The sequence below is a fragment of the Ascaphus truei genome, chromosome 5, assembly GCF_040206685.1.
Source record: "Ascaphus truei isolate aAscTru1 chromosome 5, aAscTru1.hap1, whole genome shotgun sequence".
Lineage (NCBI taxonomy): Eukaryota > Metazoa > Chordata > Amphibia > Anura > Ascaphidae > Ascaphus > Ascaphus truei.
Window position 1 is genome coordinate 286,534,219 of NC_134487.1, and position 24,161 is coordinate 286,558,379.

The following is a 24,161-nucleotide window of genomic DNA, read 5'->3' on the forward strand; positions in this document are numbered from 1 at the left end:
ACATACTGCACATTTGGTCGCTCACTCTTGCTCATCAGAAGAGGTTAACTAACCGATCGGGTTGAGACACTTTAGACCTCGTTGCGTTTTTGCCGCAAAGAAAGGAACATATTTACACACAGATACAGAAATTGATATCCTCTTGCTGACTCTCTTTTAAGGCTGAGTCCATGGTAACTGCAGCCATGCGGAGGCGCGCTGAGGCTGAGGGAAAGCGGGTGCTTTCCCTGGCCTTACTTTGCGCGCCGTCATGAGGCGTGTCGGGGGGCGGGCCAGTGACGTCACGGAGCTGGTTCGCCCTCATTGGGCGAACCGCTCACGTGACTGGCCCTGCGCTCCCATGAGCGATAAAACTTAAAAAAAAATTAAGTGGTACGCCTCCGCACGCCTGCGGAAGCGTGTGCGAACCCCTGCTAAAGCCGCTCTCATTGCGGCTGAAGGGGCTCACTGACAAGCGTCAGCGCGCCTCAGCACGGGTCAGCGCCTAAGTGCTGACCATGGACGCAGCCTAATGCTTGTGCATTCACTGCAAACTTGGCACAAAGTGCATTGATACATTGTTGTTAATAGATACAGGGTGTAAATGCCTCTCAGAATGGTTACATAGAGCCCAAATGGATGGATACATAGAGCCCAAAGATTCTTGACCTTCAAACCTTTGCTATGTTTATGTAGCCCTCCTTGCCCGGCTCCTGAAGGGTTTACATCAAGTGTCTATTTACATGGCTTTGCTCAGTCTCTCGCATACCTTTCAGGGTGCTGGATTCATGTAGGCTGGGTGCAGATGAAAAAGGGGATGGGCGCCAGGAACTTTTGTTCGAACATAGGTGTATGATCCATCCCCACGTTATACTCCTATTTTAGGTACAATCTGCATTGTTAGTACGGTAGGACATCTTCCCTAGTTACCATCGCCGCATACCTAGGGAGGGGCTGTAACTTGTGTATGAATAGTTCACTCCTCTTGGTAATGCCCATGCTAACCCCTTCAAGTCGGACCCCTGGCGGGCTCAGACTCCCATCCCTCGGAGAAACATTATCCCAGTGCCGTGCTCTGACTGCCACTTTGAAGCATACTGGGTCTGAATTAGCTACGGACTGGCTGCGTCGGCCAATCCTACCATGGCCTTGGTTCCCTATCTGTGGGACCTTTACAGGACATAGGCTTCATTGTGCATATGCGCACAGTGATGCTAAGGGTCATCTTTCATGAGCGCTAAGTGGGGTACTTTCCCTGACTACAGAACAATAAAGGGCAGGTCAAGTATAACCCTCTTACCTGCATACATAATAAGTGTGTGTGTGTGTGTCTACAGTGAGGCTCCTCCACTACTGACTTTCAGGAACCTGATTTCCAGAACCTACACCCTAGTTAAAAAAAGTTGACCCGGCTTTGTTCCTGAAAAGTCCCCCAATATCATGTGGCGGGGAGGGGGCGTTGTATGAGCCCACACATTTAACCCTCTAAGGCTGTTAACCCCTTACACCAAGTGGTACTTCCCAGAGTGGTGCTACATTTATTTTATTATCCTCATCACATGCTATTCTGTAGATTCTACATGAATTTTTAATTCCAGAGAAATATTAATGCGCAGTCATTTTGTGTGGGGCCTCCTAAATACCGCAGCCATTTGAAAATGTTCTAAGACATGTTGTATAACTCACAAACTTTGAAGTCACTGCAGCATGCTCACTGTCTTTCAGCTGAAGGAGTAGCTCTGTAGTAATTTCACTGTCTTTTGAAGTGGGTGCAACCGGATTTGAATTCCATTGTTAGGGTCACTTTATCCCCCTGTGCCTCAGGCAACAATAATTCGATTATAAACTCTTTGGGGGAAGCACTCATCGTGTCTACAAACTTGTATGTACAGCGCGTGTACGCTGTCAGCACTATGCAAGAAAGAATACTATTATAATATAGGGTACAATGAATTGGAATTTATGATTTTTGTAATTCTGGGCTATATAAAAGTTACTAAACATAAGTAACACTAGGAAGGACTATATGTCTGTGTTGCTTAGATGAACCGGGTCTTTAAAAATAATATCATCACTGGGTTTTGTAAATCCTTGCCGAAATAAAAGATCCCGATCTGTCCTCTCTTCTTCTGCCTCTAGTAACCTCCACATTTTCCCATCAAACAACCGTGATCTTCTCCCCCCTCATACTGTATGTCCGTTCACGATCTGCAGATTTCCCTGCCCTAACCGCATTTCTTGCTCCATGTTCTGTACTGTATATCCTCATATGATATGTACATGGTGGCTGATGTGTTCTTCCCTAGTAAAGATCTGATGCATTTGGGTATTGATTTGGAGATGGACCCAGCAGTTCCGGGCGTGTTCTCTGGAAATCCATATCCCTTCGGGATCGACCCGGTAAGTAAAACAAGCTTGTTACGGTATATTGTTGATGATGGAATAGTCAATCAGATATCCAGTAAAATCAGCGTGATGTATAAACCCAAATGGGTCTGTTTTCTAAAGTCTATAGTTTCCCAGCGTTAAACTGGGACAAAAAACTTGTGCTAACATATTGCACCAGATTTTATCAAAGGGAAAACCTCTATGTTCTTCACTTTTTGCACTGGTTTGGCTACCAGAAGACTTTAGTAAATTGATCCTAAGTGTAACATCCCCATCACAGCTGTGTGTTACCCATATCATCTCTCTAGTGGCTGTTTATCAAGCAGATGTTTTGCAGATTATATTACGAAGATTGCAAGTTCTTAGACCATTGACTTATATGTAATACACTCATTTTGTCTTACTTACAATGTAAGACGTTGCTTATACACTGGCGACACACTTTATTCGAGCTCGGCTAGTCCCACGAATTCGGGTATACCCGGGTGTATTGAGGTTTGTGACTGTTTTCTGCCCGAGTGCATTGAGTTATTTTCCAAGCAGGGATTGAAGCATTTTATTCCCGCAGGCTGCAATACTGCACAGTATATATATATATATACTGCATTACAATTCATGAATTTATGCCATCTGGTAGACACCTGAAGCATTGCAGCCTATTAAATCCTAATCATTATCATTTAACAGATCAGCCGCCCATCAGCCAGGCATGAACCCAGGCTGGGAAGGCAAATGCAACGGGGCTTGTTAGAGGTGAGGAGCGGCGCATTCCAGGTATCTGCCAGGTACATACCGGGTATTTGCTCGAATAAAGTGTGTCGGTGCAGTACACTTGGCTTGATGCTAAGCCTTAGTGCACCTTAAACTCAGTCATGTGCTAATGTCACGGTAGCTTATGACAAGGTATAATGAACACCAAATATCTGGGTTGAACTGAACGAGGCTTAGATATAATAAAATATAATTTATTCCTTAAATAAGGTGAACACAGCAATATAGTACAATTAACAGACAAGAAGATAACACTTACTTAGGGTTGGGAGATGGAGAGGTATCCAATAGCAATTCTCCAACAGTCCAGTGACATTCAAGATGGTATCAGAAGCACAACTCCAGCAATCCAGTGACATTCAAGATGGTATCAGAAGCATAACTAAAAACTGTAGGGTTGACACAGTTTATATACCTGTGCAACCCTATTCTTAACATTGAACACAGCCTATTGGTGAACAATTATCTAACGTGGAGACACAGACTAACAGACTAACCCATGCCCTCAGGTAACAGAGTTTGTTGATTGACTAATACTTAATCCCTAGACATTGGGTAACAATCAAGGCAGTTAACTTTTGATCACCGTGCTTAGGCCACTCAGCCGTCTGCCCTTCATGACCCATTAGCCTAGCAAATGGCGTCTGCATTTTCAGAACAGATCCAAAATAAAATACATATACACTTTAATATCTACACATATTAATAAATTCCATTCTGGTGGGCTCAGTGGGTCGACCTTTGCCAGTTTTTAATGCCTACAGTGACTCCACATATTGGCCAAATATGAACTCTCTGCGATCTCCAGAACTGGAGATTCAGAAATGCACTTTAAAACATTAAAATACATGCTTATAATGAAATATGGGAACAGGGGAACATACATTTTCAAGGTACAACAAGGTGCAAACCTCATCCCTGGACCGCAGTCCAGTTAACCTCTTGTCTCTCTGGTGAGGTCAGGGGATGGCCATATGGGGTGCAACCCCTTTAATACCGGGCCACCCCCTTTCTCCCTCTACAGCTAAGGCTTAGCATTGTATGGTAAATCTGGCCCTTGATGTCAAGCGTGTAGCAGAACCCCTTTTGATGGAGTTTGATACACAAGCCATAAATCTGTGACACAAAGCAGCAGTTACATTGTGACTGTGGCTCATTCTCACAACCCGTACAATCTCACAACCTCTCGTCTTTCCCCAGATCTGGAACATTGCTAAAAACAAGCTGACCTTCCTGAACTCCTACAAGATGAAGATGTCCGTGATCATGGGGATCACTCAGATGGTTTTCGGGGTGATACTCAGCCTTTTCAACCACCTGTAAGTTTGGTTTTCTCTCCTATTGGCACCTTCCTGTCACCCCAGTGATCTCCTGCATCAGCAAGAATAGGATGGTACAAACTCCCCCGCTCTTTATGGCTGTCATCAACAAGTTACTAGTCTCGTAACCCTATTGGGTATTGCAGGCATCCTTGGCTACCAAGGGTTTAAAGGCAATCTTCATGCATGTATTCACTGTGCAGCACAAATGTTCCTTTTATAATTTGCCTTTATTCTGATTCTTCACTCTAACCTCATTTCTTTACTGTGACATTGAAAGCTGGCGCAGGATTTGACAGTGAGGTAAAATATTATTTTTCTGGAACGCTTAAAAATTGCTGCCACAGTGAATTTTCCCGAATTAGGGTTAGTGTTATGGTTGTGGTTAGTGTTGGGGTACAGTTGGTGAAAGTGTTGGGGTCAGGGCTAGGGTTATTGTTAGGGTTGGGGAGGTTTGAGAATTGTGGTTAGTATTAGTGTTGTTATTGTGTTTAGGCTTAGTCTTGGGGTAAGACTGGTGTTAGCGTTAGAGTTGGTGTAATTGTTGGGGTCAGGGCTAATGTTGGTTTTAGGGATTGTGTTGGGGTAGGGTTGGTGTTAATTAGGATCTGATACTTTTGTTACCTTTGTGAATGCAAGAAAGGTCCCTCTGCACTGAGCGATTGATGTCCCATGTTTACACTTGGCTTTACTGTGCACAGGCGATGAATACATTTTATATACTGTACATGTAATATTCCCAGAAACTTCAAGAGATACATGAACGTCCTCGTGCAGTTCATCCCCGAGTTGATCTTCATTCTCTCCCTCTTCGGTTACTTGGTCTTCATGATTATCTTCAAGTGGTGTACATATGATGTGCACACCTCCCAGAAAGCACCCAGCATCCTAATCCACTTCATCAACATGTTCCTCTTCAATTACAATGACCCAACAAATGCTCCTCTCTACACACATCAGGTACAAGGGAACTCTAGGCTGTCGTATGTAATGGGGGAGTCTCCACTTCAAGGTATGTCATGTAGTAGGATTTCCAGTTTGTAACAAAAATAGGATCTAATTGCAGGAATCCTAAGTGTTTGTGTACGAGGCAGAAGAATGAATGTTAATACTCCCCAGTGCTGTATGTGAAGCCAGATAGCGAACACATTAAGTTAATTAAGACACAGGTAGATGTATTCCTTCACTGGAGTATCCATAAATGATGTATTGTGGGTTATGTAGAAGGCACTGGAAGATTACAATATCAGGTTCTATGACCTGATGTATGCTACTGTATTTGGAAATCTCGCCATACCTCTTCTGCTTAGCATCCTCCACTCAAGGGACGTCTGGCTGACAGTAGAGTTGTAAAGATAGAATGTGGGGTTGCTGGTAAGAGGATACAGGTATAGGGCATCTTGTGTGTGACCTAAAGTCATTCACAGCCCTTAGTTTTACTTTATTTTTCTATGTAGATTAATTGAATGGAAATGACAAGACTAATGAAAGGAGAGGATGGGATCCAATAGGAATTTACTTTAAAAAAAATTAAGGATATACCGCTGCAGATAAAGGGTCTCTTCTTTGGTCAATTAACCATGGGGCTTCCATGTACCATTTCCTTCCAGAAAGATGTGCAGAGCTTCCTGGTAATTTTTGCCCTGATTGCCGTACCCTGGATGCTTCTAATAAAACCCTTTGTCCTACGAGCCAACCACATCAAAAGTCAGCGCATGGTGAGTGTCCAACTGTCTCCACTTTTGAAAGGTGTGGTTACACATCCACACTGTATATGCATTTACCTGGTTACTGCATATAGACACTAACATAGTTAGCAGCTCAGATTGTTGCTGTACTCAGTTACTCTGCTTAGGACCTTATATACTTACCTTGAGTCCTAGCGACTTACCTGATCCCTGAGTGATCGATCACCTACACCCACCTACATATAACAAGTGGGATCACTGCACCTGGTATCCTTTCACCGTTATATTTTAATTTGCTCATTTGTCATAGTGATGCCTCCCTGCTAGACATACCTTATTATTGACTATATTTTATCTGAATTTTGAAATAAAGGTTTTTTTTTAAATTAATTAATCATTACATTTATACCTATATACATAGATGTCCTCCATCTGGTGTTCAAATTTTCCCAGCCATTGTGACCCTGTTCGATATATATATATCGAATAGGGTCACATTGGCTGGGAAAATTTGAACACCAGATGGAGGACATCTATGTATATAGGTATAAATGTAATGATTAATTAATTTAAAAAAAACTTTATTTCAAAATTCAGATAAAATATAGATAAATATATATATACTAGTTGATATACCTGGCGTTGCCCGGGATGTAAATGCGTAATAGGTAGTATTATTTATAAATCGTGGAACAATAGGTGAATGTTTGTTGTAAAGGTTGGATAATAATGTTGAAAAGAAAGATGGAATAAAATGTAATACAATGTTGTTGTTTAAAAATGTTTTATTGTAAACACACCACAGTACAATGTATATTTTGGTGACATAACAGATGTAAAAATGTGAGGCGTGTGTCCCGCTAGGGTGTGAGGCTGCGTGTGGCACGTGGGTTGTGAGTGCTGTCTGTGAGTGGGGGTCCTGCTAGGGTGTGAGGTGGCGCGTGGGTTGTGAGTGCTGTCTGTGAGTGGGGGTCCTGCTAGGGTGTGAGGTGGCGCATGGGTTGTGAGTGCTGTCTGTGAGTGGGGGTCCTGCTAGGGTGTGAGGCAACGTGTGGCGTGAATGCTGTCTGTGAGTGGGGGTCCTGCTAGGGTGTGAGGCGGCGGGTCAGTGATGTCGGTGCGTAGGCAGCAGGTGTATGGCGGGTGTGTGAGTGGCGGCAGGTGTGTGTTGAGTGTGGCGGGTGTATGTTGAGTGCGTGCGGCGGTGGGTGAAAGGCAGAGGCGGCCGGAGTGCGGTCGGGTGAAAGGAAGAGGCGGGCGCGAAAGCAGGGGCGGGAAGGCAGGGGGGGGGCAGGAAAGCGAAGGGCGGCAGGAAGGGGAGGGATGGGAATGGGTGGAGGAACTGGGGAAGGGGGGAGAGTGGAGGGGGTGTGGGGTGGAGGGGGTGTGGGCAAGGGGTGGAGGGAGTTGGTGCAAGGGGTGGGGTGGAGGGGATGGGGGCAAGGGGTGGGGTGGAGGGGATGGGGGCAAGGGGTGGGAGGGGGGTGGGGTGGAGAGGATGGGGCCAAGGTGTGGGAGGGAGGGGGGATGGGGGCAAGGGGTGGGAGGGGGGTGGGGTGGAGGGGGGCAAGGTGTGGGGGGGAGGGGGGATGGGGGCAAGAGGAGGGAAGGAGGGGAGGGGGGTGGGGTGGAGGGGATGGGGGCAAGGTGTGGGAAGGAGGGGGGATGGGGGCAAGGGGTGGGAGGGGGGTGGGGTGGAGGGGATGGGGGCAAGGTGTGGGGGGGAGGGGGGATGGGGGCAAGAGGAGGGAAGGAGGGGGGGTGGGAGGGGGGGCTCTACGGCTGCCCCCCCCCTGCTTGGTTCCCCGATGGCTCGGGCCTCTCCCCCTCCCCCCCCATGGGTCGGCCGCCCGGCTGTTCCCCCCTCTGCCCGGTTCCCCAATGGCTCGGGCCTCTCCTGTCCTCTCCCCCCCCCCCCCCCCCCGTTCCCCGATCGCTCGGGCCTCTCCTTTCCCCCCCCACCCCCCTGTTCTCCGATGGCTCGGCCGCTTCCGACCCGCTTGGTCCCCCGATGGGTTGGTCCGGGCCATGGAGGCGCGTGCAGGCGGCAGCCGGAAGCGCCATGTGTGGTCCTGACCTGAGGCGGGAAGTTGCGCGGCTGAAATAGGTGAGTTAGGGGTGGCATCATTTATTGATTATTGTGCGCTCCCCCGCTCGTTCCTGGGCGGTTGAGGCGGGACGCGCAGGGCTGTGAGGCGCAGTGGGTGTAAGGGGTGAGGCGGCAGGCCTGCGGGAGGGGTGTGAGGCGCAGGGGGGGTAAGGTGTGAGGCGGCAGGCCTGCGGGAGGGGTGTGAGGCAGCATTTTGTACTAACTTACCTGGGCGGGAGATGGCAGCTGGTGCACATCGGGTGGTAAGCCATCTTGGAGAGGAGCACGCGGTGTGAGTGTGTGTGTGTGTGAGTTATGTTAGACCCCACCGGCCAATGAGAGCCGTGGGGGGGGGGGGGGCTGACTGAGCAATCTGATTGGTCCCAGCCTCTAGCCAATCAGATTGCCCATAGGGACAGTGCGACAGTGCACATACAACAGTTTCAGAAATATAGATATAGATATATTGTGTATGTATGTATATCTATTTTAATACATATTAAATAAAACACATTTTCTGACGCACACAATTAAAAACAAGGTGAAGCACAGCTGTGACGGTGGTGCTGGGCATCAGCTTGTTTTGCTCACACTGTTAGAGCAGTGGCCTAGAAAAGCAGGGGTTGTGGGTTCTAGTCCTGTTGGGTCTGACACCATTCCAGTCATTAGGTTGGTGCCTTAGGCTGCGCTTATAGTGCCGGCTATGCGTTGTCGCCGTTGCTGGAAAACAAATGCATTGTCGCCGGCACTTATAGTGCACGCAACGCTGATAAAGCGACGGAGCGACCGTGCTACCAGAAATCTGGTAGACACTGATATTTGATTTTATCAGCGACGGTCTCCCCTTGCGGCCAATCGGGAGTTACAAATTGCAATTGCAGCCAGCGACGCCGCCCTAACTTAAAATACAACTATTGCAATGGAAACGGCGACAGGTGACGTCATCGGTCGCCGTCTGTATAAGCGCAGCCTTAGGCTTATTATCAACTCTATATAGTTGGTATGGAAATCCTTTTAAGATGTGTGGGGTGGGACTCATTTAAATATACTAGTGGCTATGCAAAGTGTATCGCCTTCTCCCCCAAGAATCCATTTGTGGATTTTGTCAAAATGATCCGCGGAAGTTTGGAAAACAGATTTTGACAGTTTCGCCCATTCCCAGTAATGTACAGTATACTGCAACTCTATATTTCTGCTATGAAGCATGCACTTTCCTTTACATGCCAGTCTTAAGTACTGGTGTGTCTACTTAATGTCTGCTGTATCTCTCACACGCTCTGTCTCTCTCTAATTAAACACATAATTAGTAAATGTCATGGTTGGGTTGACCAGACTACCTTGGGATTGCAATTACCAGACAGACCACAGAGGTTAATAAACATTCGTTTATTTGACCGGCAGCAACAGTGAGTAACAAGCACAAGACTATAACCGCATAACAAAGGGAGTTCGTAGCTTGCTAAGTGCAGGGTGCTGCCACCACAAAAGCCTGCGATGTTCCCCAGTACCAAGGGGAGACCGCTCCAGGGCCATACAGTCCAGGAATAGGATGGTCTCAAGGTACCGAGACCAGCCGGCATCTCCTGTGGAGCTCTGATAGTTTCCCGGCCTCCATTCAGATTCATGGAGAATCAGGTGCTGACCAATCAGTGGTGTCCCTTTAACTGATGAGCCAATTCCTAGTCAGGGAGACATCCGGAACAAACAATGCAGAGAGGGGGTGTGCTGAGGGATGGCCCTGATTGGAGGGGACTTGGAGCATGGGAGATAGAACTGACCAATGAGAATCGTGCCGATGGGAATAGGACTCAAATGCTGGTCCTCGAGATCAGCTACAGACATGTCGCAGGGTTGCATGCCTTGCTGCCGGGGAAAGAACAATGATCCGGCCTTGGAGTGTGTACTCTTCTTCTCTAGTTGCCCATTGTCCCTGGACACAGCACAAGCCTCACACAATGGCAAGCCACCGTATTGACAGGCAGAGGCAGCATGCAAGCTTAACATTTATTCAGGTTCCATTCAGCCCCTGTCGCTACAGTGAACAAAGGTTTAGTTTATCGGCTACATTAAACTACGTTTGTACGAGTTCTAACCACTTGACTTCTTTCTGTCCATACCTTTATTAAGCTGTGCAATTCTTTCTCTCCCGAAGCTGCATTCATCGCCCCTGCCCGAGGACCAGACTGAGGATAAAGATGTAGAGGGCGCGCAGGCCAATCACGCCAAGGTGGCCAGCCAAGAGGAGCACGGGGAAGGACATGGAGAGCACGGGGGAGAGGTGTGTGACTCGGGGGGATGGGGTGGTAGTGGGGGGGAGATGTCAGATCTTTGGGATCGTGGAGGGAACAGGAGAAAAACACCTGGGTACCTAACATTTTCATTTTTCCTGCAGGTTCTGCTTATGTAAAAAAAAAAAAAATGTCTGCAACGCAAATAGCTGCTTTAAATCTGAAGAGGTTAATGTAATTTCCACAAGGTGTAAGCGATGGTAGTAGTGATACTGGGATATGTAGTTTTTAACCTTATCTTCTCTCCTGTCTTCACAGTTTGATTTTGGGGATGTATTTGTTCACCAAGCCATCCACACCATAGAGTTCTGCCTGGGATGCATATCCAACACAGCCTCCTACCTGCGGCTCTGGGCTCTGAGTCTGGCTCATGCACGTAAGTGGCTTCTGTTTTTGGCCTTTGTACCTGTAACGGTCCAATGGAAATTACTCACAGTCCCACTAAGTTCACAAATCCTAACTGCAGGAACCAACTCTCCCTCCCTCCCCCTCTTTCTCTCCCCCTCCTCTTTCTCTCTTCCCCTCCCCCCCTCATTTGTGTGCTAGGTTATTTCACTTGTTTTATAAAATTGGTACTTCCAGGTACCCATTCTGTTTCTGAAGGTCTCCAAACATGCCAGTTAGATTGTAAACTCGTTGGGTCAGGGACTCCTATGCCCAGAGCTCGACAAATCTGCTCGCCCATGGCGAGTTGAAATTACCAGCTGGCGAGTTTGGAAACAGAGAAGGATGGCAGGTGGCACGATGGCAGAAGAGGAGGACTGAGGTGGACCACAGGAGCGGAGCAAGGCATCAGAGGAAGACACAGCGAGTCTGGAGAAGAGGACTGGGGAACATGTGAGCGCAGGAGGAGCGGCACAGGAGGACGGTCGGGGAAGAGTGCGCCCCAGTGGTCTGATCCGGAAATATTTACTGACTTCTTGTGTCTTCCACTGGGGTGCGCTCTACCCCGGCCGTCCTTCTGTGCCACTCCTGCTGCGCTCACATGGTCCTCAGTCCTCTTTTCCTGCTTCCGCCGCTGTCTTCCTCCTCTGCTCAGCACCCGTGGTCCTCAGTCCTCTTCCACCACCGCCGTCCACCTCCTCTGCTGCCCTGCTCTGCTCCTGTGGTCCTCCTTTATCTGCCTCCACCACCGCCGCCGTCCTCCTCTGCTGCCCTGCCACCAGAGCCAGGTAGGTGAGAGGAGGTGGAGGAGGGGAGTGAGAGGAGAAGGAGGAGGGTGAGAAGAGAAGCAGGGGGGTGAGAATAGCAGAAGGTGAGAGGAAGAGGAAAAGGAGGGAAGTGAGAGGCAGCGCACACCATTAAAAAAAACACTGTTTTTTTTAGGGGGGCGAGTCCCTTTCTTGTCTGGCGAGTAGCTTTTTGTATAATTTGTCGAGCCCTGCCTATGCCCAATGTTTACTTTGATCTATTATGCATTTATCGCTAATTGTGTTATTCGTCCCTGTATTATGCCTTGTATAATATCTCTGTGGAGCGATACAATACAATGTATGAAAAGACAAAGCACCAACATTTTGACCCTAATTACTTTCACAATCAGCCCCCATCAGGATTTCCATTCATCCATGGTCTAACGCAGGGGTGAGCAAACTTTTTTATGCTGAGCCCCCCTTTTTATCCATGAAAATTCTCGGGCCTCCCCTGCCTGATGTAATCAAAATCACATTAAAAAAAACCTTTATTAAATGGTATACAATGTAAATACACACACATACATACATACATACATACATACCTGGTGGGTGGGGTGGGGGGGGAGTAACTAGGCCTGCTCAGGTCCCCCCATGTGCTGCTGAAAATGGGCGGGTAACAGACAGGAGGAGGAGGGCTTGTCTGTGTACAGGGAAGGCCCCTCTGCAAGGCCCCGCCCCCTCTGCAGGCCCCGCAGCAAGGCCCGCCCCCTCTGCAGGCCCTGCAGCAAGGCCCCGCCCCCTCTGCAGGCCTCGCAGCAAGGCCCAGCCCCCTCTGCAGGCAGACACAGTAGAGAACTGGAAGCAGCCTCTGCACAGAGCTTCTAGCCGCCCGTGCACAGCTCTGCCCGCCCCCAGGTTTCCCCGCACGCAGCCTGCGCCCCCCCTACATAATCTTGCGCCCCCCCAGTTTGCGCACCGCTGGTCTAACGCAGCAATAAAGTAGCGATAGTAGAAAAGGATAATCCAATTTGCAATGTGACTCTTCTTTCTCTTGTCAGAGCTGTCCGAGGTGCTGTGGACAATGGTGATGCGCAACGGCTTGGCCAGCACAGGCTGGGGAGGACTCGTTGGCGTCTTCATCATCTTTGCTGCCTTTGCTGGTCTTACAGTGGCCATCCTGCTGGTCATGGAGGGGCTCTCTGCCTTCCTGCACGCGCTCAGGCTCCACTGGTATGTTCCTAACTGCCCCCGTTACAGAGAACGTCCCTCTCAAACAGCATGCTTCACTGTGTTACATAGTAGATGAGGTTGAAAAAAGACGTACGTCCATTAAGTTCAACCTATGCTAAATTTAAACAGATACTTTATCCTATATCTGTACTTACTTATTGATCCAGAGTAAGGCAAACAAAAAACCCCAGAGTCATATCATCCAATGATATCTCATAAGGGGAAAAATAAATTCCTTCCTGACTCCAAGAATTGGCAATCGGATTAATCCCTGGATCAACATCCTTCCCATGTATACTTATTAGGTATATCCCTATATACCTTTCCTATCTAAAAAGATGACCAACCTTTTTTTGAACAAATCTTTTGTATCTATTGTGTATGAAGGCTGAGTATCTACATAAACATCCAACACATGGAGGGGATTGTCGTCCAAGCACTGTTATGGGTTCATCCGAACAGGTGTTAACTTCCATTCAAGTCAATGCAAAATAAGGTCCATGCAGGTGCGTTATCCCGCTTGGTGAATCTGGGGGCTTATTTCTCTCTGCCGCAAAACCGGGAGAAGAAAACGTCACCAGATCCATCAAGGAAAACATTCCCCGCAGTTTAACAACTGAGAGACTTTAGTAAATACCTCCTTTATTTACCAAAGTCTCACACGAACGGCACCAGATTTAACAACGGAGAAACTAAAATGGGATTCCTTCTCCTTGAGAAACATGGTGCTGTCTTTGGCACTGGTCTGTCCCCAGTTTTGGTGCTTGAAGATTGAGAGAATAGCCCCTCTAAAGGTGCGACGTACAAAATCAAACTCCTGAATAGTGTGTAAAAATACGTCCGAGAGGGAATTCACACTGTGTTATAGTCAGAGGAATTGCCGAGAATTTGATGCTACGGATAGAAAATAAATAACACAGACGCAAGGTTTTATGGAAGTGATTATAACATGCTCCCCAAATCACCAACTGAAACCCAAAACAGGAGGCTAATAATAACACGATGAACCGATGCTGACACACAGGAAGTTTGCCTTAAAAAGAAAAAGTTATCTTGGAATTAGGAGGTTCTTGGAGCTGAAATCGACGTGGTTCAGTTGCGGGGACCTCCTGCTTCCCACCTAATAAAAAATATAAACCAAGAGGTAACATCATGTTAATACAAAGACTCCTGTATATCCAGGTAAGACAGGAACCACAATGTCTAGCAGTGCAGCATATATAGTATAATATAATAGGTACACCTCCCTTACATGTGCTTTGTGACTCTCTCTTCAGGGTGGAATTCCAGAACAAGTTCTACTCCGGCGCAGGACACCTCTTCCAACCATTCTCCTTCCAGCGTATCTTGGATGGAACTGCAGATGAATAAAAGCAGAGATACCCTCAATCACGCTACCTATTTACAGCCCCAGAATGAAGAAGTCTCATAATATAATATATAATAATAATATAATATACAGTATGATAGCAATGATCCATCTCCGTTGTCTGCTCTCATGCAAACATACTTCGATACAAAGCGCTCCAAGCGGCCTATGTACTTAGATTATCCTTTCATGTATTTTTTGCGTGTCAACATTTTAGTGCTAAAAAATAGTACAACCCTTCTTAAAATGTGCACCGTGTGTATAAATGACGTTATGTAACTACATATGAGGCATGTTGAGTACATGATTGATACCATTTTAATTAATACCGAATCCTGCCAATGTTTATTTCCTAACTAGTGTTGGTAAAGATACACACAGATACCCAGCAAGCTCTCAGAAACCCCCCCAAATTACCACACAAAATATGTGTCAAAAGGAGTGCTACTGGGCATGGCTAATTGTATAAAACAAGAAACAAAGAAGTCCAGAGCAACATCCAATGTGTCAAAAATACACAGGGAAATACCTATATATCTCTTGAAAAAAGGGTCATTTAGGACCTGCGATATTATGGTCATGCCTTGAAAGTGGCTTGAAGGCTTATATGCTTTGGCCATAGGGTTCACTAAATTACCCTTTTTTCAAGAGATATATAGGTATTTCACTGTGTATTTTTGTCACATTGGATGTTGCTCTGGACTTTGTTTCTTGTTTTATATAATGTTAGTAAAGATGCATTATTAGTGTAATATTAATTAGAAAAGCCATACCATAAAAATAATACCGTTTTTATTATACCTACAGTATACAATGAAACATTCGTGCTGATTTTGGCGCACTTTTTAATTTCTGGAGGAGCACAGAAACATAAAATTTGAGTACATAGCATTAGCATCGCACGCATAGCGCGGCTCGTTTCTGGGCGCCAAAATAAATGACAAAATATGTTTTGACGCGGATGGCGCAGAATGAGAAATGTCAGATTAACACGCAAGCGCAAATTAAAAGGAGAGTTCCGTGTGCCAACTTTGCTCCAAAAGAGCAGTTTGCGCCACTTAGTACAGAGGGCCCCCTGGCGCTATTTAGTATCTTAGAAGGCTGGTGAGATTTAAAGATGAGATGATTGTTCATTTACAAGCACATTGCACATAAAAGCTATATCCCTTTTGCTTCCAAAGTGTCCAGCAATGCGTTGCTCTGCGTATTAATATATTGCTCTACATCAGGGGGTGGGCAACTCCGGTCCTCAAGGGCCACCAGCAGGTCAGTTTTTCAGGATATCCCTGCTTCAGCACAGGTGGCTCCGTCATTAGCTGCCCCACCTGTGCTGAAGCAGGGAGATCCTGGAAACCTGATCTGTTGGTGGCCCTTGAGGACTGGGAGTTGGCAGCCCCTGCTCTCCATGTTGCACGTATATTGCTATGTAATAGCAGCGGACCGCCTGTGCCTAGCTGTGAAAAAGGACCACTTTGATTAACTTTAAAAAATAAATGTAATACAATTTGGATATTTAACTTGACTAAAAGAAATTCACTTTTTCACTCGTGTGTCACTATTTTAAATGCTGTGATGTTGTCTTCCCTGTTCTGGGGAACATTTTAGTGCCATTCATTGGAGTGGAGCGGAGTTCTTCCCCAGCACTGGGAAGTGGCTTTGTGCTAACACATTTGCAGTGCTAAGCGTTTTCACGCCCTTACTCCCATCCGTATGAAAGCTTAGCACCGTTTTGTGGATCTGGGCCTAATAGTAGCACTTTTTTTTACATTTTATTTTACCCCTTTAACCACATTATAATTGAAGTATTTTGCACCCATAATACATCTCACTCTGATATAGCTGCAGACACGAAATCTTGTGTGATCATAGAACTGAGAATAAAGTAGTGTATATGCAATACAAATGTATTAAATATGTGTGTGCTCTTTATTATACTATGTTCTCATGGTACCTGAAGCAGCTCCCAACTGTACATTGAGCGTTTGGATTAAAGGTTTGGGAGAGTCTGACTGCCCATGCTCTCTCCTTCGCAGGCAGAGCAAGACTACTCTAACTTTGCAACACCCACTGGTTAGCTCCAGGAAGGGGCGGGCTCATGGACTCTACCCATCACTGATAGGCTTACACAAGCCATGAGTCACCACCTTACTTCCATCATTTACAAGTGGGGGTGGAAAGGGAGTGGGGTGGAAAGGGGGGGGGGGGGGGTGGAAAGGGGGGGGGGGGGGTGGAAAGGGGGGGGGGGGTGGAAAGGGGGGGGGGGGTGAAAGGGGGGGGGGTGGAAAGGGGGGGGGGGGGTGGAAAGGGGGGGGGGGTGGAAAGGGGGGGGGGTGGAAAGGGGGGGGGGGTGGAAAGGGGGGGGGGTGGAGGGGGGTGGAAAGGGGGGGGGGGGTGGAAAGGGGGGAGGGGGGGGTGGAAAGGGGGGAGGGGGGGGGGGGGGTGTCAATGGCCCATAGATTAACTCATGAAGGCCCTGAACTTACTAGGGACTTACATCACAAATGACACTGTGGGGGAAAGAGGGGCATTATGGGACATACCATGTTACACTAACGTTAAACATTTTTTTTTTTTAGAAAGCAGAGCCAAATAAGTAAACATAGGAAGGATGTTGATCCAGGTAGAAATCGGAAAGCAATTTATTTTTTCCCCTCGTGAGACCTAAAAGGGTAATATTTCACTGGGGTTTTCTATTTGCCTTGCTCTGGATGAATATAAATACAAATATAAAGACAACATTGAGGTACATTCACCCCTCAATAAGCCAGTGCTGCAGGGCTTTAAACCACTTTGTTGAAAAAAATACTGCTGTGTCCAGAGGGGCAGAGTATAGAGAGATTATTAACCCCTATTTGGGCTGTGGTCTGGCAGTGACTATCTGGGATGTCTGGGGGAAGTCCGTGGACCCGCCCAGACCCCTTGAGTCTCGCACAATATGAGCCACAACACCTGGGAACTCCGCAATGAAGAAACAAATAAAATCAATAACTCACTGGAATCTTTAAAGTCCGTCTGGTCTGCGGCGTGCTCCAAGCTGTGTAGTGGAAATTGCAGGCAAAGTATCCTCACCGGGGAGAAAAGACGGCGGGTCACGGACGCACAGCAAATGAACAAGGCTGGACTGTGCTATAAAAAATCTTTATTATGCCATGGGTATTTAAAAAGAGAGAGAGGGAAGCACCCCCCGCAACTCTAACGCGTTTCAGCCACAAAGGGCCTTTCTCAAGAGCGAACATTACCTGCTGCTGTGTCAACTGAAATACAAGCCCACCCGGAAGTGACATCACACTCAGGTGCTAGCAGTGACTCCCATGATGGACAAAGGGAGTTTGCTCACCTGGTGAGTGTAACCACACCCGTAATGAGCTCCTACCAGAAGTCAAAGCAGAAAATGGCAAATACATTGCCAGTGAAAAAACATTTTGTTACATCAGATGTTTATGTCACTAATTGCAACAACCACAATAAACCTTACAGGGAGGTGACAATACTATTTTACCAAATGGTATTCTATTAACCTCTACCTGCTACGGTAATAAAACAAATTAAAAATATGTATGAAATTAAATCAATGCAAAGGATGCATTGATTGATTAAAATCAAGTAATAGCGGGGGATAAATTGTGTGAAACATTACAATTTAAACAATAGTAGAATTACCTTACATTCGTGCAATTCTGAACAGACTACAGAATAAAGTCAAGTGGATACATCTAACCCAAATATTATTTAGGACACAATGTAATACACTTATAACAATTTTGTTTGCTTTGTTGCCAATCATATAAATATTAAGGAACTTAAAGTATGATTTTACTGACAATTTTTTCAGATCACCACAACGTTCAGTGAGGTCAATGCAAGGAAATGATAAGATGAAAACAGACAATGGAAATAATAACAATAAATGCACAATAATATCCAACAAATGTTGAATAATGAAAATGCAAACAACAAGATGAATTGTTTCCTAACATTATTACCAGTGTTTGTTTGAACATACCGATCCTAAACAAAAACGTATCTTCATCTAGTTATCAATCAGTGGTTTACTATTCAAAATATGAAAAAACGAAAACCACAGAAAAGCTTATTAAGATTTTGTCTAGCTAGTCATATGATCTTAATGAATAAAGACCTAGGGCCTCATGCAGTAAGCGCCGAAATGTGCAATGGCCAAGCTTACCGTTTTGGCATTATTTTGGCGATATTCCTCTCCGTATGCAGTAACTGCCGAATCCCTTCCCAATCAAGGCGAAAACATTTCCGTCCACTCTCACGATGATTTGACAATCACACACAGGTGTATCGGCCTGCATGGCGGGGTGCAGTTAGGTTCGCCAATTAAACTTCTTGCTGAATCCGGCGAAGCAAGCATGTTTTGGATTGCGCGGCCTATTTAAAGGCAACGTGTACTGTTAATCATTCTCTGTGTTGTTGGAGTGAGAGAGAGAGAGACGCACAGAGCTGGGCGATTTAAGATTTGCATATTGATGAGAGACTTGTTGTGTATTGTGAGAGCTTTGTCCTTTGTTGTTTTGTTTACATCTTTGTCTTGTTTTGTATGTGGAAGTGTTTCGTGTGATTGGCTGTACATTTGTTTTCTGTTCTTTGTGAGTGCTACAGGTATGGCCGCAAAGCGTAGTGAAGAGTGATGCTGGTGTGAGTGGTACTGCTAGTCGTGTGAGTACGCGTCGGAGTGAACATACGGTCCAGGGGAGTGCTGTGAGTGGGAGTGCTGTTGCTGGGGAGTGGGAGTGCTGTTGCTGGAGTGCGAGTGCTGTTGCTGGGAGTGTGAGTGCTGTTGCTGGGAGTGTGAGTGCTGTTGCTAGGAGTGCGAGTGCTGTTGCTGGGAGTGCTGTTGCTGGGGAGTGCGAGTGCTGTTGCTGGGAGTGCTGTTGCTGGGAGTGCTGTTGCTGGGAGTGTGAGTGCTGTTGCTGGGAGTGTGAGTGCTGTTGCTGGGAGTGTGAGTGCTGTTGCTGGGAGTGTGAGTGCTGTTGCTAGGAGTGCGAGTGCTGTTGCTGGGAGTGCTGTTGCTGGGAGTGGAGTGCTGTTGCTGGGAGTGCGAGTGCTGTTGCTGGGAGTGCGAGTGCTGTTGCTGGGAGTGGGAGTGCTGTTGCTGGGAGTGGGAGTGCTGTTGCTGGGAGTGCGAGTGCTGTGCTGGGAGTGCTGTTGCTGGGAGTGTGAGTGCTGTTGCTGGGAAGTGCGAGTGCTGTTGCTGGGAGTGTGAGTGCTGTTGCTGGGAGTGTGAGTGCTGTTGCTGGGAGTGCGAGTGCAGTTGATGTGAGTGTGAGTGCTACTGGTGGCTCAGTTGCTGATGGGGTGTCTGGTGGGGGCGTGCTTGCTGGTGCACCGCTTTTGAGTCTCTTCCATTGGAAGAAGGAGAGTCCAGTCAGCACCAGGCAAGTTCTGAGCCTAAACGTGCTCGGAGGAAACGTGTAGAGCACCCACGTAATCCTCGGTTCAATCACCAGGAAAACACAGCTCTTGTCACTGGGATTCTGGAGCACTATGACAGTCTGTTTGGCCATTTACTAGGTAAGTTTACCTTTGCATTCATTCTTCAAATACATGTGATCCTAGGTTATGTGAGGTGTGTTCATATGCAAATATGGGTCCATAATATCTAGCAATATACATTATATTGTAATCACTATTTTTATCATGCGTTACAACGACAACAACACTCTGTCGTTCAATTGGCGCAACTTCATACCATATAATGCAAGCTTCCTTACATGTCTATGTTTACAAGTGAATGCTCATGTGCTTCACATATTACACATAAACCAGCATGTTTGGTATCACTTGGAACAACTAGCAGTGTAGGAAATGTATAGTTTTATTATTAGGAATTCACGTCATATATGTTGTATGTATTTCAAGGGCGGACAAGTTCAGCAACCAGAAATGAGAAGTGGAATGAAATAATACTTGGTGTGAATGCGTGTGGGAATCGTGTCAGGGACAAGAATAATTGTCGCAAGAGATTCGACGATATTAGGTCACAATAAAAAAGAAAATACAACAACAACGCATTCATGCTTCTTGCACTGGAGATGGGCTGCCATCACACGGCTCATATTAACTCCATTGGAGGAGCAGCTTAGGGAAAAATTACTTCCTGTCTTCGTGGAGGGGTTGGCCGGTGACAGAGACATCGGAATATTTCCCTCACAATTTCCACCCAGGTGAGAAATGTTACTGTAATAGGCGTGTCGTTGGTGACAGTCTTTTACAATTTTCCGCTGCTATTTATACTTTCCTCCCAATAGAAGCATACCTACATCTATATATGTATCTCTCTCTCTCTCTCTCTCTCTCTCTCTCTCTCTCTCTCTCTCCTCTCTCTCTCCTCTCTCTCTCTCTCTCTCATCTCTCTCTTCTCTCCTCTCTCCTCTCTCTCTCTCTCTCTCTCTCCCTCTATATATCTATATATATATATATATATATAGCGCAAGATATTTTCAGATGTACTTGTCCTACTAAAAGCATTTTAAAATGTATCACGTTGCACTGCGTGCTCATTTGCATGTCATCTCCCACAATCCTTTGCTGCAGTGGAAGCAATGTATGCTGTCGAAGATGGGTAACAACAGGGTTGCACACATCTGTAACACATGCTAATGAACAAACATTATTATGTAGTGTTGCAGTACTGACATATGTAATATTTATGTACATGTAGTTTATTTGACACCTACAAACACACCATGACTGCCTCTTGAAATCATGCACCAAAGATATAGCTACGGACAACAAACATCACTTGCATTAACACATTTGCTGTAGGTTATTAAAAGGTGTTTTTTTGCTTCATGTCATATACAGAGAGCATAATGATGCACACCTTGCATATGTTATGTAATTGTGTTCATAGGTAGCTCACTTCATAATAGGATTTACATCATCTAACATTGTGTTAAACCAGCTGCAATTATTATGTCATCACAGCATACACATGAACACAGGGGGTGGGGTTTTGCACAGAACCTTCTAATAAGGTCTACTTTGTCGAGACCACTTACAGGTGGTTGAATTAATTGAAAGGTCACGGTGATATCACCTTTTGGGGGAGGGTCTAAAGTTCTTGAAACCTGAAAAGCTGAACATAAGTTCATCACAGTCATTTCAAATCGTAACTGTATGTAGAAAATCACCCACCAAAGCCTATTATGTATCAAACGTACATAACACATTCGTCACCTCAGATCTATTGTTGAAATTATATCAACACCAAACTATAACACCAACAGCATCTGTGAACGACACACTGCAAGTGTTGTGTTGTTGAGTGACAGCCACATTTAGCCCTGCAACAGGTTCAATTTATTTACCACACATATCCTGTTACAAAAAGAAGAACTTTCAAATAGTACATACTTGTTGAAAAACATTGTCATCGTTGATCTCATTGATAGTGATGTACCATTATGATAGTGATATTACTGCACAACATATGCAGTATATGTGCAATAGTTATAATATTGTTACAACGCACTACTGCTTAAACGTGGTATGTTAGTGAAATAAAAGTCCTAATTACACTGGCATGTACATGCTTATTCAAAAGATTCATGTTCAGTTAGCCACACACATCTTTTCATTTCATGAAGTGATGCTGTTAGTTAGCCATACATACTTAAGATACACTAACTCTATGGTCATGATGTACACATGTCACTTAACAACTGATGTTATTCTTCTATATAGTTGCTTCTGGAGGACATGTGTCACCTGAGACTGAGCAAGTGTCTTCACCTGGGTCATGCAGCTCCTTGCACCTGGAAGGTGAGTGTATGAGGCGATGGACATATAATATGTTCAATTCTTTATGTTATGTTGTCATGTTAATTAATGGTTTAAGACATGTGTTTTCAAATTGGATCAGTTAGTGTCACTAAAAAGTACAATTTTGTATACTGTACTACATGTATTGTGTTTGGGATGTACAGTATGATGTAGGAGTTGTGAGTTTTTGAACAACCTTTCATTCATTCTTATTTCACACTGAGTCCAAACATAAGTAGTATGTCAAGGTACATTTTAACTGTGACGTCATAAAAACGATGCAAACATCTTAGCAGATTGTAATGATACACTGTGATAACAACTGAGTAAAACAGCAGACATTAGCATGCCATTTCATCATGTGTTCATTTATTTGTAAACATGATGATGCCAAAGACACAGAAATGCTATCAAGTGACCATTACGAGGTTCCCATTGAAAGAGTTACACAGGCAATTCCTCCACAACTGACACATACGCAGCAATAGCAGCTTCTGAAGAAAAAATTGTTTGAAGCAGAAAATCGTCGCCATTCAGATATTATGTCAGTGCACGAAAGGATGATCTCACTGCACGAAAGGATGATCTCAGCAGGAACAAAACATATTCACAATTGGCACCATCTTCACAGGGTCTTCATAGAAGTTCCTAAACCAGACACAAATTTAAACACCACATTAGAAGCAGTAGTTGTTCAGCTCAACCAAGCTAATCACTTGAGAATGACAACAGCACATCCATTCACCTTCAACCCATCACAGGATGGATCTTTAGATGCTGCTACTGTTTCACCCCATGCATCTGATATTCGTTCGCCAACAAGGGATGTTACCGGTACACTAGCTGAAAGTTCTGTTCATATTCCTCTCGACATCCAACCACTGCCATCTGGTACAAAATCCCTGGAGCTGACACCTACTAAGAGGCACCTAAAAGAAAAATGCACAAGCAATTACTAATAAGCAGTTATTTTAAACATACTAAAAACTGAAACATGAAACGGAGCAAGCAGTTGTACACTGTGTACCAACTTGTTCAGAACTGCCACTGCCCACAAGCCCTGCCCCTGAAGTCTCACTGCCCACAAGCCCTGGCCCTGAAGTCTCACTGCCACAAGCCCTGCCCCTGAAGTCTCACTGCCCACAAGCCCTGCCCCTGAAGTGGCACAGGCCAGTCAAACTGGCTCTGTAATAGTAAAAGTTGTTGGCAAACGGAAACAAAAAACCCAACCCACACAAGCAGGCCTGTGACTCCGCTCTCAAAAAGGACAAAATATAAATAAATTTCTAATTAACTACATCTGTATGTTGCTTTGGTGTTGTAGAAATCAGATTATCTAATTAATATTGTATGTATGATCAACACCTGTTGTTCAAACATTCAAGTATGTCCTTGTACACGTGAAGGTTTGGAAATGTTCAGTCACAATGAGTGCATAATATACATAATTTGTACGTATTAATCATCTGTTTAGTTATGGTCCTACATTACACAGTTGCAATGGTTGGAGAAGGTGACATTCCCTTAGATAAAAAACATTGTAGTTGGGTGTGTTTGTTAGGTAATTTAGGTACTGTAATTGCATGTGAATATTATTCACAGGCAAGTAACATAAATATTTCTGTAACTACTAACAAGTTTCATGTAAGTTTAGAGTAGGACCCAATGAACATTATTACTTACCTTCAACTTTATTGAATCTTCTTAATTTAGTCCTTTCATCATGTATGTGTACTGCTTACAATAACATATCTGTGAATGTGTATAACTATATATAGTATATACAAAATTTAGTTGTTTGTGATATATATATATATATATCATATATATATAATCAAACAACTAAATTTGTATTTACTTTTTTGTACACAACACATATGTTGTTTTATTTGGCAACACACAGTATTGTCATAACTCATCTTATATGTTAGTGAAATATAAATGATGTTACCCTTTAACAGAATATGGGCCTAATATTATGAAGCACATTTAAATATCACCATTTAAATAATTTGGAAACAAGCCCTACTTACTCCCATCAATATGTTCAGTCTAGAACTGGATTAAATAGATATATTATATGTTGTAACACTACAGCCCTTGTAAACTCTCA

The 24,161-nt window shown here is 45.1% G+C and overlaps 2 protein-coding genes and 1 long non-coding RNA gene across 3 annotated transcripts in view; 2 read left to right on the forward strand and 1 right to left on the reverse strand.

Annotated features, from left to right (window-relative positions):
* The window catches only part of LOC142496096 (V-type proton ATPase 116 kDa subunit a 4-like), a 48,337-nt gene extending 32,168 nt beyond the window's left edge, over positions 1–16,169 (forward strand). Inside the window, exons 14-21 of the mRNA XM_075602496.1 lie at positions 2,286–2,379; positions 4,339–4,457; positions 5,201–5,417; positions 6,068–6,175; positions 10,387–10,512; positions 10,781–10,898; positions 12,717–12,888; positions 14,166–16,169. Of these exons, the coding sequence (XP_075458611.1) occupies positions 2,286–2,379; positions 4,339–4,457; positions 5,201–5,417; positions 6,068–6,175; positions 10,387–10,512; positions 10,781–10,898; positions 12,717–12,888; positions 14,166–14,259 (1,048 nt within the window). The 3' untranslated portion in view covers positions 14,260–16,169. The remainder of the gene's footprint in view (positions 1–2,285; positions 2,380–4,338; positions 4,458–5,200; positions 5,418–6,067; positions 6,176–10,386; positions 10,513–10,780; positions 10,899–12,716; positions 12,889–14,165) is intronic.
* The window catches only part of LOC142496097 (V-type proton ATPase 116 kDa subunit a 4-like), a 115,180-nt gene that overhangs the window by 32,154 nt on the left and 58,865 nt on the right, over positions 1–24,161 (forward strand). The gene's annotated exons all lie outside the window — the stretch shown is intronic.
* LOC142496098 (uncharacterized) lies at positions 12,605–17,498 on the reverse strand. Its single transcript, XR_012801896.1, has 3 exons — positions 17,251–17,498; positions 14,141–14,245; positions 12,605–14,008 (listed from the first exon to the last, which is right to left on the reverse strand). It is a non-coding gene; the product is annotated as an uncharacterized LOC142496098 (long non-coding RNA).